This window comes from Macaca nemestrina, chromosome 18 (genome assembly GCF_043159975.1).
Source record: "Macaca nemestrina isolate mMacNem1 chromosome 18, mMacNem.hap1, whole genome shotgun sequence".
Taxonomy (NCBI): Eukaryota; Metazoa; Chordata; class Mammalia; order Primates; family Cercopithecidae; genus Macaca; species Macaca nemestrina.
Genome location: NC_092142.1, coordinates 88,841,929 through 88,854,051, shown reverse-complemented (window position 1 = coordinate 88,854,051; position 12,123 = coordinate 88,841,929). Strand labels below are relative to the sequence as shown.

At 56.7% G+C, this 12,123-nt stretch overlaps 1 protein-coding gene across 4 annotated transcripts in view; it reads right to left on the bottom strand.

Moving 5' to 3' along the window:
* LOC105488874 (TCF25 ribosome quality control complex subunit) overlaps positions 1-12,123 on the bottom strand; it is a 36,891-nt gene that overhangs the window by 8,391 nt on the left and 16,377 nt on the right. For all 4 annotated transcript variants that reach the window (XR_011616695.1, XR_011616696.1, XM_011753383.2 and 1 more), the window contains 7 exons: positions 9,279-9,361; positions 7,859-7,989; positions 6,910-7,009; positions 5,992-6,085; positions 2,566-2,658; positions 2,351-2,456; positions 765-924 (listed from right to left, as the gene is read on the bottom strand). Coding sequence is in view for 2 of the 4 variants with exons in the window: in XM_011753383.2 (XP_011751685.1) it covers positions 765-924; positions 2,351-2,456; positions 2,566-2,658; positions 5,992-6,085; positions 6,910-7,009; positions 7,859-7,989; positions 9,279-9,361 (767 nt within the window). In the remaining 2 variants the exon portion in view is untranslated. The remainder of the gene's footprint in view (positions 1-764; positions 925-2,350; positions 2,457-2,565; positions 2,659-5,991; positions 6,086-6,909; positions 7,010-7,858; positions 7,990-9,278; positions 9,362-12,123) is intronic.

Here is a 12,123-nt window from a genome sequence, read left to right as displayed (position 1 = left end):
ACTGAGGCCTGGCCAGGCCCCTCTGGTGGGCACATTTCTGCTTGTGCTAGAAGCTGCCCAACCCAACGCTGGGGGCCTGCTTGGGGCCCAGACAGAGCCCTAGAAACCCACAGAACCAGGGACGGGTTGATGCTTCCAAGGCGTTCTAACAGATGATGAGTGGTCACGCAGTGTGTGTGTACCAGCTGCATACAAAGAACCCTCACCCCTCACAGCCGCTCAGAGGAGCCCCGTCTTAAAGACGGATTTCACACACGCTGTCAGGCAGGGTCAGCCCCCGAGGTCTGCCCAGGTGGCAGCCTCACTGTGCCCACCACATGTGTGTGGATCGAGGCTACCCAGATGCAGTCAGGGCTCAGGGGCTGTGCAGGCTGAGTCTGTGTGGACGGCACAGGCCTCCGTTCTGCATCCCAGCATGGTACTGAGCACAACTCTCTCGGCCATGCCTGGGCACTGCCGAGACCTTCCTCTGCTTTGTTCTCCTCCCCAGCACTGGCACAATCCCACGCCCGGCACCGCCCAGCCAGCTCTGTCTCTGCGCTCTAGAACACAAGCCCCACGGGGGTCAGGATGCCTGCCACCTCCTCGCGCCTGGCGTGGCATGCAGCGGGTTCGGAGATGAGCCGATCATCTTTCAGGTTTGGTAGGGCAGGTTTGCAGGCCCTACCAGAGAATGCATATTTCTGTGGGTGTGGGGAAGGACTGGGACCTGGCCTCCCCCATGGCTGGACACACCCCTACCCCAGGCCAGACGCGGCACCCACCTCCAGGGAACATGGTGAGCGCCTGCTGTATCAAGAGAGACGCCTTCTCCCTGGCAGAGCTCCGCTCGTGCTCAGGGAGGTCTGTCTGCTGGCTCAGCAGGAAATACGCCAGTGGAACGGAGAAGGCAAAATTTGGGAGCTGGGACAGGTTCCGATGAGCCTACAGGGGATGAAGCAACAGTGTGGAGGGAGCCTTAAGTCAAAGACAAAACACGTCAGTCTGCAGACGCGCTGACGACACCAATGAGCCGTACCCAGAGCAGGTATTTCTGCGGGCAACACGGGGGCCTTTTTCCAACTCAGCATGAAGATAACTTAAAACATCCACCCGGGGGCTTTCCGCGAAGAAGAGACAGAGGACATGGGAGCACCTGAGGAGCAGACTGCGCGGGAGTGCGGAGGCTGTGGGGAGTGAGGGTCCCACCTGCCCCAGGCGCTCCTCTTCGAAGCTCAGCGTCAATATTCTCAATGTGGAAAATTTACAAAGACAAGAGCAGCCCACCGGGCGCGAGTCTCCGAGAGCAGCCCACCTCGCGTGCGTCTCCGAGAACAGCCCACCGGGCGCGAGTTTCCGGGAGCAGCCCACGACCGCGCGCGCGTTTCTCTTGCCCTTCTCAGCCTTATCATAGCCACGTGACTCACAGCATTTTCTATCAAAATGGGATCACAGACTCAGTTTTGTGACCTTAAACACCATCATCAACATTCTTCTGCAGACCCATTTCGAGGACCTCCCTGAGGTTTCCCTGCACCTACACTTCTGTGAGCTCCAGGAATTTCTATAAACCATATTCCTGGGGGTGAGACTTCCTGGCCAACCATGCCAAATGCTAAAAAATCGGAATAATGTACCCACTTTCATCATCCATGAACATGTGCAATGAAAACATTCAACACAGCAACAGAGAAAGTCCAGAGCTGTCACGCCTTCTCCCCACCCCAGGCCCTGCTGGAGGTTAGCATTACAAAGCCCCACGTGTCCATCCCCAGAAGCGCTACACCGTAGGAACATAATGGGAGCCCAGGTGTCAATTTAAATTTCCTAGGAGCTGCATTAAAGAGAACACCGGTGAAATTAACTTTAATACAGTATATCTAACCCAATACACCTAAATTATTCCAACACATGTCTGTGTAAGTTACGGGGGACAGAGCTCAAGCCTCTCCTGCTGTGCCCACACTCCTGCCATGGAACAGGACGACGTGCTAGGGGCCCCTGAGCCAGCCCCACGCAGCCAGCCCTTCCTCTGCCTCCCAGCTGCGCTGCAGCCTCCCGAACTGCCCACGAGGAGCTCGGGTCTCGCCAGTTTTTCGTCTTTGCCAGCATCACGGTCCTCGCAGACACACTTGTGCATGTGTGCACACCCACGAGGATTCTGACATAAGGCTGCCGTGCTGTCCCTGGGAAAACCAGACTCCACTCCCTGGAGGCGGCGAGGGAGACAACAAGGCAGGCGGATGGGGTTCTCCCTCGGACGATGACCATTTCATCCCCAAACTGTCCCCTGAGCACACAGACACCAAACCAAGAAAACAGAAGAAGCAGATGTCCGTCCTCCACGGGACCTCACCAGCCTCGCACCTACCTCCCACTCCTGGAAGAGGCGGATCAGGTACTCGTAGTTCCGGGCCCGCAAGGCCAGGTGGTCGATCAGCAGCAGCATGCACAGGGGATCCTCGTCCGGCTCCAGACTTCCAGAGGCAGCGCAGAGAGCAGAGCAAAGGGGAACACGGCACCATCAGGCTGGCCTGCAGCCAGGACAGGGAGCACGGGCGGGCTCGGCCCTGAGCGGACACTCACCTCAGAATGAGCTTGCAGTACTCCAGCGCCGTGCGCGGGCAGCCTCGCTTCTCCAGGAAGCTCATCTGCTTGTAGAGGGCCAAGTAGAAGCTCCTAGATCCAAAATAGTTCCACATGAATTACAGCGACACAAAGGAGAACGCCCTGTGGACAGCGCTGCGGCAGTACCCGCTCCACCCCACCCCTGCTCAGCACCCCGGCCGGTACCCGCTCCACCCCACCCCTGCTCAGTGCCCCGGCCAGCACCCCCTCCACCCCACCCTCCGCTCAGCGCCCCCGCCAGTACCCGCTCCACCCCACCCCTGCTCAGTGCCCCCGCCGGTACCCGCTCCACCCCACCCCTGCTCAGTGCCCCCGCCGGTACCCGCTCCACCCCGCCCCTGCTCAGTGCCCCCGCCAGTACCCGCTCCACCCCACCCCTGCTCAGTGCCCCCGCCGGTACCCGCTCCACCCCGCCCCTGCTCAGTGCCCCGGCCAGCACCCGCTCCACCCCACCCTCCGCTCAGCGCCCCCGCCGGTACCCGCTCCACCCCATCCTCCGCTCAGCGCCCCGGCCAGTACCCGCTCCACCCCACCCTCCGCTCAGCGCCCCGGCCAGTACCCGCTCCACCCCGCCCTCCGCTCAGCGCCCCGGCCAGTAGCCGCTCCACCCCGCCCTCCGCTCAGCGCCCCGGCCAGTACCCGCTCCACCCCACCCCTGCTCAGTGCCCTGGCCAGTACCCGCTCCACCCCACCCCCTGCTCAGTGCCCCGGCCAGTACCCGCTCCACCCCACCCCTGCTCAGTGCCCTGGCCAGTACCCGCTCCACCCCACCCCCTGCTCAGTGCCCCGGCCAGTACCCGCTCCACCCCACCCCTGCTCAGTGCCCCGGCCGGTACCCGCTCCACCCCACCCTCCGCTCAGCGCCCCGGCCAGCACCACCCGCTCCACCCCCATTCCTCTCTCTGGGTTCTGCTGGCATTTCCTAGTTGCCCGGCACACAGAGATCCATATCTGGAGAGGAGGTATGTGCTCTCTTTGTCCTTTACAGAGTTATACACAAATTTGCATACTGAAAATCAAACTTCCTTGAAATCTTTTTTTTTTTTTTTTTTTTTTTTTTTTGTTGAGATGGAGTCTCGCTCCGTCGCCCAGGCTGGAGTGCAGTGGCCGGATCTCAGCTCACTGCAAGCTCCGCCTCCCGGGTTTACGCCATTCTCCTGCCTCAGCCTCCCAAGTAGCTGGGACTACAGGCGCCCGCCACCTTGCCTGGCTAGTTTTTTGTATTTTTTTTTTTTTTTTTTTTTTTTTTTTTTTTTTTTTTTGAGACGGAGTCTCACGCTGTTGCCCAGGCTGGAGTGCAGTGGCGCGATCTCGGCTCACTGCAAGCTCCGCCTCCCGGGTTCCCGCCATTCTCCTGCCTCAGCCTCCTGAGTAGCTGGGACCACAGGCGCCCGCCACCGCGCCCGGCTAATTTTTTGTATTTTTAGTAGAGACGGGGTTTCACTGTGGTCTCAATCTCCTGACCTTGTGATCCGCCCGCCTCGGCCTCCCAAAGTGCTGGGATTACAGGCTTGAGCCACCGCGCCCGGCCAGTTTTTTGTATTTTTTTAGTAGAGACGGGGTTTCACTGTGTTAGCCAGGATGGTCTCGATCTCCTAACCTCGTGATCCGCCCGTCTCGGCCTCCCAAAGTGCTGGGATTACAGGCTTGAGCCACCGTGCCCGGCCTGAAATCTTTATCTTGTTTTTGTTTATTTATTATCATTTACAGGGAAAGAGTTAAAATCTCCTGTTACAATTATGATCTTAACGTATCCTCCAGTCTCAACAGCGGCTAACAGCACTCAGGCTGGATACATGGAGCCCTGTGACTTTTGGATGCTGGTGGGCTGCTGCTTCTATCGACAGCCCACTGTCCCTTTCATGCCTGGAAATATTAATATTTTATAATCTACTTCAAAGAACTAAGAATTTCATTGGAAGAGATAAAACTAACATAAAGAAAACCAGTGGGGAAAACTCAGACCCAGCACACAGTGCAGACAATCCGTGCAGAAGGGGTCAGTGGACCTTGGCCCAGGAGGGCCGAGGAGCGGATCCCACACTGGAGACAACCCAGGGCGGCCAGAGAAACAGGGCGCTGCACACACGAGAGGCAGGACAGCGGACAGAAGCTGGTCTGCTCCACAAAAGGCCCACAGGACAGGCTGCGGGAAGGTCTGGCGGAAGCCAGTCCAGGTCTGACCATTGAGGGCTGATGCCAGAGGGATGGCTTTAGGGGCAGAAGTATCTGAAAGAAGAGAGTCCTGCACATGTGGCCGCTCAGCACAGGGGAGCAAGGGTCAGGCTGACTCTGAGCTCCTCACTGATTTAAGCTCAAACCTGCAAAGCCCTCCAAAGCTTCTAAACTTGCCAGGGACGGGCTTTCTCAGCCAGACATAGAAGGAAATGCAATTGCAGAGCCCACTGTGGAGATGTGGTTTGTCAGTCTCACTTCCTTTTTTTTTGGAGAGACAAGGTCTCACTCTGTTGCCCAGGCTGGAGTGCACTGGCACGATCTTGGCTCACTGCAGCCTCAACCTCCTGCTCGCTTGAGCGATACTCTTGCCTCAACCTCCCAAGTAGCTGGGACCACAGGCACGCGCCACCAGGCCTAGCTAGTTTTTAAAACGTTCTGTAGTGGCCAGGCGCAGTGGCTCACGCCTGTAATCCCAGCACTTTGGGAGGCCGAGGCAGGTGGATCACAAGATCAGGAGATCCAGACCATCCTGGCTAACACGGTGAAACTCTCTCTACTAAAAAATATAAAACATTAGCTGGGCGTGGTGGCACGTGCCTGTGGTACCAGCTACTCGGGAGGCTGAGGCAGGAAAATTGCTTGAACCTGGGAGACAGAGCTTGCAGTGAGCCGAGATCGTGCCACTGCACTCCAGCAGGGGCAACAGAACGAGACTCATCTCAAAAAAAAAAAAAAAAAAAAAAAGTTCCGTACAGACTGCGTCTTGCCACGGTGCTCAGACTGGTCTTGACACCTGGGCTCAAGCAATCCTCCCACCTCAGCCTCCCAGAGCGCTGGGACTACAGGCGTGAACCACTGTGCCCAGCCAGGCTCATTTCTAACACAAACATTTATTTTTATTTTTATTTTTTAAGAGATGGGGTCTCACTTTGGTGCCCAGGCTGGACTTGAACTCCTGGGCTCAGCAGACCTCCCACTCTGACCTCCAGAGTGGCATCAGGCATATCTACAGACAAATGTAAACCTGGGCTGAGCCAATCCAATCCCTCCATCCTTGGGCCCAGAGAGAGCAAGGCGGGTCACTCTGGACCTGTGGGTCCTGGTCCACCCTGGAGGGCAGTCATGCGGTGCCCGCTGCACCTCCCCCAGCCTCACTCGCAGGAGAAGGGAGGGGGAGCTGCGTCCCTCCAGGGCGGCTGCACTCACCTGTTCTCGGGTCTGCGGTAATCCAGCCGGCAGGCCCCGCTGGTGAGACTGAACAGGGGGTGGAAGGCACACTCCATGCTGTACAGCGCTCGCTCTGCAGGCACAGGGACGCCAGGGGAGGTGTCATGGCCACACACAGCAACCACGGCCCCTCCTCTGACGATGGACAACAAGGAAAGGTCTGGACGCAAGGTCATGAAACTAGAATTCTGGACACTGAGAGGGCAGACATGACCCTGGGTACCCTAGATGCCAGGCTGCATTTATTTCAACCACAGAACTTGTCAGCTTGAGACGGAAACATCTTAAACACCATGAGGCACAACTGCCGCCACGTCCTGACGGAACCCGCCGTCCACGTGTGCACCTGAGGCTGCGCGTGCACACTGACATCAGCACCACTGTTTACAGCAGCCCACATGGCTGTCAACTCATGACAGACACACAAAACGTGGTCCGTCCACACGGTGGAGTAAAAACGAACAATGTTCTCGTCCATGCTACAATGAGGATGAACCCTGAAAACTTTATTGTAAATAAAAGCCAGAGGGCCAGATGCGGTGGCTCACGCCTGTGATCCCAGCTCTTTGGGAGGCCGAGGCGGGCGGATCACGAGGTCAGGAAATCGAGACCATCCTGGCGAACACGGTGAAACCCGTCTCTACTAAAAATACAAAAAATTAGCCGGGTGTGTTGGCGGCTGCCTGTAGTCCCAGCTACTTGGGAGGCTGAGGCATATATTAAACACCAACAACAAACAAAAGCTTTCAATGGGTAAGCTCTGTGCTATGTGGGTTGTGTCTCAATAAAGCTGTCATGGATATCCTGGCAACCCCCGTCATCTTACACCACCGCATCTGTCTTGATGGCCTGAGATGCTCCCACAGCTGACGGGAACGGGTGGGGGCTCTGCCTTACCTACGAGGTCTCGAGCCATCTCCTGATCCTCTTGAAAGCGGCAGGCATCGCTGAGCTGCAGGAGCGAGTCAACGTGATAAGGGCTCGTCTGGAGCAGAACCTACCAGAAGGGAGGACAGCCCTGGAGGAAAGGCACGCGCAGCCCTCGTGGGGACAGACACCCAGCAAGGCCCCAGCTACCAGGCACGCCTTTCTTTCGGCATTTAAAACCAGGGGAGGCTGGGCACAGTGGATCACGCCTGTAATCCCAGCACTTCAGGAGGGCGAGGCAGGAGGATCACTTGAGATCTGGAGTTCGAGACCAGCCTGGGCAACGTGGCAAAATCTGGTCTCTAATAAAAATACAAAAATTAGCTGGGCGTGGTGGCGTGTGCCTGTAATCCCGGTTACTTGGGAGGCTGAGGCAGGAGAACTGCTTGAACCCGGGCCGAGACTGCGCCAATGCACTCTAGCTTAGGCAAGAGAGTGAGCCTCCGACTCCAAAAACAAACGGGAATTACCAGGGTTGACACTCACAACATCCCCCAACTCAAAACAGGCTAGTTATTATTGCTAAGCTGAACCAATGATATGACTTAAAGCAAGAATTCAAACCTGACATGCCCAGGCCAGGGCCACCTAACTCCCCACCACGCCCCAAAAAAGAGGAATGGAAAGCAGCAGCTTTTCCCACAGGGGAGACGACGCTGAGCTCTCAGAAGCATCCTGCCCCTGACCACAGCCTTGAGGCAGCGTGGACGGGGTGAGGGTGGCCAGAGAGGGTGAGGACGGGCTCCCTCTGGTTCTGAAGACGGGGTTGGTCAGGGTCTCGCGACCCTGGGGCACCAAGCCTGGGGGTTTGTAAAGAGAGGACTCCATCACTGACAGGTGGATGGGCTGCCCGGGGATTGTGAGGGCAGTGGTGGCTACATGGCCCCTGCTCCTGTCAGGGGCTGCGAGGACCACGCACCACGATGTTGTTCGGCTCCATAGACTCCACGGCCACCAGGAACTTGTGCTGAGCCTGCTGGTACTCCTCACTGTGCTCAAACGCAAAGAAGGAGAGGCCTTTTCTCGCTTCCAGCAGCCGCATGGACAGACCTGGGAGGGGAGAGTGCTCAGCGAGGGTGTGCCGGGAGCAGGGACGTGGGCAGCTCCAAGCACAGCCTTCACCCTCATGTTCTTGACGAGGCCCCTGTGATATCAACAAACTTGACCTGAGTGTGTACTCATGCACATCACCCATCCTAGAACACCCGCCGTGTGGTCTACACCAGGAGACGGTGTCCTGTCTGCTTTAGTTTCCTACCAAGACGTGTTTCCCCCCAGAACTCAGATACAGCTCAAGCCCCACTGGCCTGGAGGGAATGTCAGGGACAAGGACACACACAGTTCACAGGTCACCAGATCTGACCAGGCCAAGCACTGTCCCCAGACCAAGTCTGACTGAGGTGAATGTCCAGGGGGGCCGTGGAAGGGCGGGGTGCAGTGCGGTGGCGCAGCCGGCCACAGCACCAGGCCTCGGAAGCCACAGAGCTTTGTAGCGTGTGGCCACCCTCTCCCTCTGCTCCTCCTGTCTGACTGGGTGCACGGGGCCCAGTTTCTTCTGATAAACCTGAGAAGCTCAGCCTCCCAGGACCTCATGGAATAGGCCCCTGCAGTGATACCGTCTTGTGGCCCTGCCCGAGGCCCGAGTCCTGCAGGAACACATGGCCATGGAGCCCCTGTCTGCAACGCTCAGGGCTCCTGCTGGGAAGGGAAGGGGCCGTGAGCAGCAGCGTTCACCTTTGGACAGCACAGGCCTCGCTCTTAGACGCGTCCTCACAGAACGTGCGCGGGCAATCTCTGGCACCCCCCCAGACACAGGCGCAGGAGAGGCAGGCACGGGAGCCGCGGCAGCACTGACAGCAGCAGCCAAGCCAGTCGCCAAGGGCGCCGCACCGCTCCCTTCCCACAGGTCATCCCTGCCCTGGCCCGAGGGCCTCCTGACACTTCCCCGCACACACCACCAAGCACCCAACACTCCGTGCCTGTCTTCACTGCTGCAATTTATCTTAAAATCACGTGCACTTATTAGTTTGCAATAATATACAAAATACTGCAGTTTAAAATGAACTCGATTGCTTCCATAAGGGAAAGGTTGATGGCAGAACGGTAGGAAGAACCTGCAGGAAAAGACAGTCACACAAAGACGGTGCCTGGGAGGCTCTGTGTCGAGGTCCTGGGCCAGGCCTCCAGCACTCAAGCCCTCAGTGTGGCAACAAACAGTCACACAGTGCGCACCGGTGCTCCTGGAGCGAGAGGCTCGGCTCAAGGGGCACTGATGACCCCCAGTGCCCAACGCGGGCCAGTGCCCAGACCCACCCCCAGCAGCCTCTGCAGACCCTCACCTGGTTTGCTGTACCGGGGCCAGGTGCTCTTAGGGGTGGTCAGCCATGTGCACTTGGGGTACACGCGCTGTCTCTGCCGTGGCCTGGGGAGAACGGGACACAGGTACAGCTTTACTTCCTGTGGTGTGTGGGGACCAAGGCTTGGCTGCCTGATCCCTGCAGGGGCTGTGGAAGCAAAACTGAGGGGCGGAGAAGGCATGTGTGGCAGGGTGGGGATGCAATAGGGACAGGATGCAAACAAGCCTCAGCAACTGCTGCGGGATGGGTGGAGCAGGGAAGGCCCCACAGAGAGAGAAACAATTCTGGCCGACGTGGTGGCTCACACCTATAATCCCGGCACTTTGAGAGGCCAAGATGGGAGGATTTCTTTTCTTTTTTTTTTTTTTTTTGAGACGGAGTCTGGCTCTGTCGCCCAGGCTGGAGTGCAGTGGCCAGATCTCAGCTCACTGCAAGCTCCGCCTCCCGGGTTTACGCCATTCTCCTGCCTCAGCCTCCCAAGTAGCTGGGACTACAGGCGCCGCCACCGCGCCCGGCTAGTTTTTTGTATTTTTTTAGTAGAGACGGGGTTTCACCGTGTTGGCCAGGATGGTCTCAATCTCCTGACCTCGTGATCCGCCCGTCTCGGCCTCCCAAAGTGCTGGGAGGATTTCTTGAACCCAGGAGTTCCAGACTGGCCTGGGCAAGACAGCAAAACCCCATTTCTACGAAGGATTTTAAAAATTAGCCTGGCGTGATGGTCTGCACCTGTGATCCCAGCACTCCAGCCTGGGCGACAGAGCGAGACCCTGTCTCAAGAAGAAAACAAAAAAAGAAAACGAAAAGAAAGAGAATAACATGCTAATATTTCCACATGCCCATCACTCAAGAAACCAACCATCTCTGATGTAACAGCAGCTCCGTGCCTTTTCCATGCTGCCCTACCCGCCCCGCTCAGATACCACCCGACCAGCGCTTAGGGTGGGCCTGACCCCTGAGGCAGAGACCCCCACATAACAGAGCTCTGGGCACTCTGCCTGAACACACAGGTGCAGGAGAGGTGGGGCGTGGGAGCTGTGGCAGCACGGACAGCAGCAGCCATGCCCACAGTCACCGTCAGCACAATGCCATTCCCTTCCCGCGGGGCCATCCCTGCCCTGGCCCCAGGCCCCCCCAGATCAGCCACTGCAGAGTGGAGGCCAGCGTGGTGGGCCCTCCTGACGTGAAGGTGGCCCCAGCCTGCTTCTCCTGCCTGCAGCACACGCCCAGGCCTAGGAGAGTCAGCCCTTCAGCACTCTCCTGTGCCAGTCTACAGAACCCCAGGGACAGCCTGACCCCAGGTCAGCCGTCCCACAAAACGAGTCAGGAGGCCTCCAGAACGGACCCAACGAGGCAGCCTGGGCAGATGCCAGGAGCGGGCAGGGGACAGGAGTCCGGAGGAGCTCTGAAGGCGGGCAGGCACCCTGAGCAACAGGAGTAGTGCCGAGGTGCCAGGGCAATGAGCTGGCCCGGCTGGCATGGTGGGAAGTCAGGGGCCCAAGAAAAGCGGTGCGTGTGTTATTCTGAGACTCTGAGAGAACCACCAGTAGCGGAAACAGAAACAGGCCAGGCCTTGTCTTGGACGAGCAGGACAAGGAATGAATAAAAAGGGAACCGTGGCTTCTCCACGGAAGTCTTTTGGTAGGAATTAAATTTTTAAAGAAATAATATAACAAAAAGTATAATACTACTATAAAAATAATAAAGGCAATTATTGTCAACTAATTACCATTAATAATTATAATTTGCAGAAATAAAACCATGCAAAAATGTAAAGAAATGGCAAAGACAGACCAAGCAGATGCAAACAAAGAGTGGGACGAGGCAGAACCCTCAGCTCAGGGAAATACAGATAATAAAGTAGACATTTTAAAGTCAATTTTTTACTAACATTCCCAAGGAAACACACCAACACCAAAAATGTAAAGTAAAATATAAAGCAAAACCTGTTAGAAATCCAGGGAAAGTGTGAACAACAGCACATGAAAACATCCTCAATCTACCCAGAATCAAAACACCAACACTTCTGCCCACACACGATGATGGATTTCCAGACCCCCATCATCTACACGAGTGGAAGCTGAAAGACCCAGGCAGACGCTGAGTGTGAGGTGGTGACTCTAACGAAGGGCACTGGCAGGTGACTCAAGACGGGAAAACTCATTCTTGGGCAGTTTCACAGAAATGCCTGCAGACAAGGGGGACTGTAGCCAACATCTGGACACATGCTACCACTGGGGTAAGGAAATGACCGGGGTATACCATGGTGCAGAAACAAGGCTTAGGCCGGGCATGGGGGCTCACACCTGTAATCCCAGCACTTTGGGAGGCCTGGTGCGGTGGCTCAGCGCTGTTAATCCAAGCACTTTGGGAGGCAGAGGCGGGCGGATCACTTGAGGTCAGGAGTTTGACACCAGCCTGGCCAATGTGGTGAAACCCCTTATCTACTAAAAATACAAAAAATAGCCGAGCATGGTGGCGCGTGCCTGTAATCCCAGTTACTTAGGAAGCTGAGGCACGAGAATCGTTTGAACCCAGGAGGCGGAGGTTGCAGTGAGCTGAGATTGCACCACTGAGCTCCAGCCTGGGTGACAAAGCGAGACTCCGTCTCAAAAAAAAAAAAAACAAAAAAAACAAACAAAAGAAAACAATGCTTAGAACTCAGACGTGCAAATAAAAGAGGATGTGTCTGGCTGGGCGTGGTGGCTCACGCCTGTAATCCTAGCACTTCGGGAGGCGGAGGGAGGAGCATCACTTGAAGCCAGGAGTTTGACACCAGGCCAGCCTGGACAACAAAGTAAGACCTTGTTTCTACAAAAAATAAAATAAA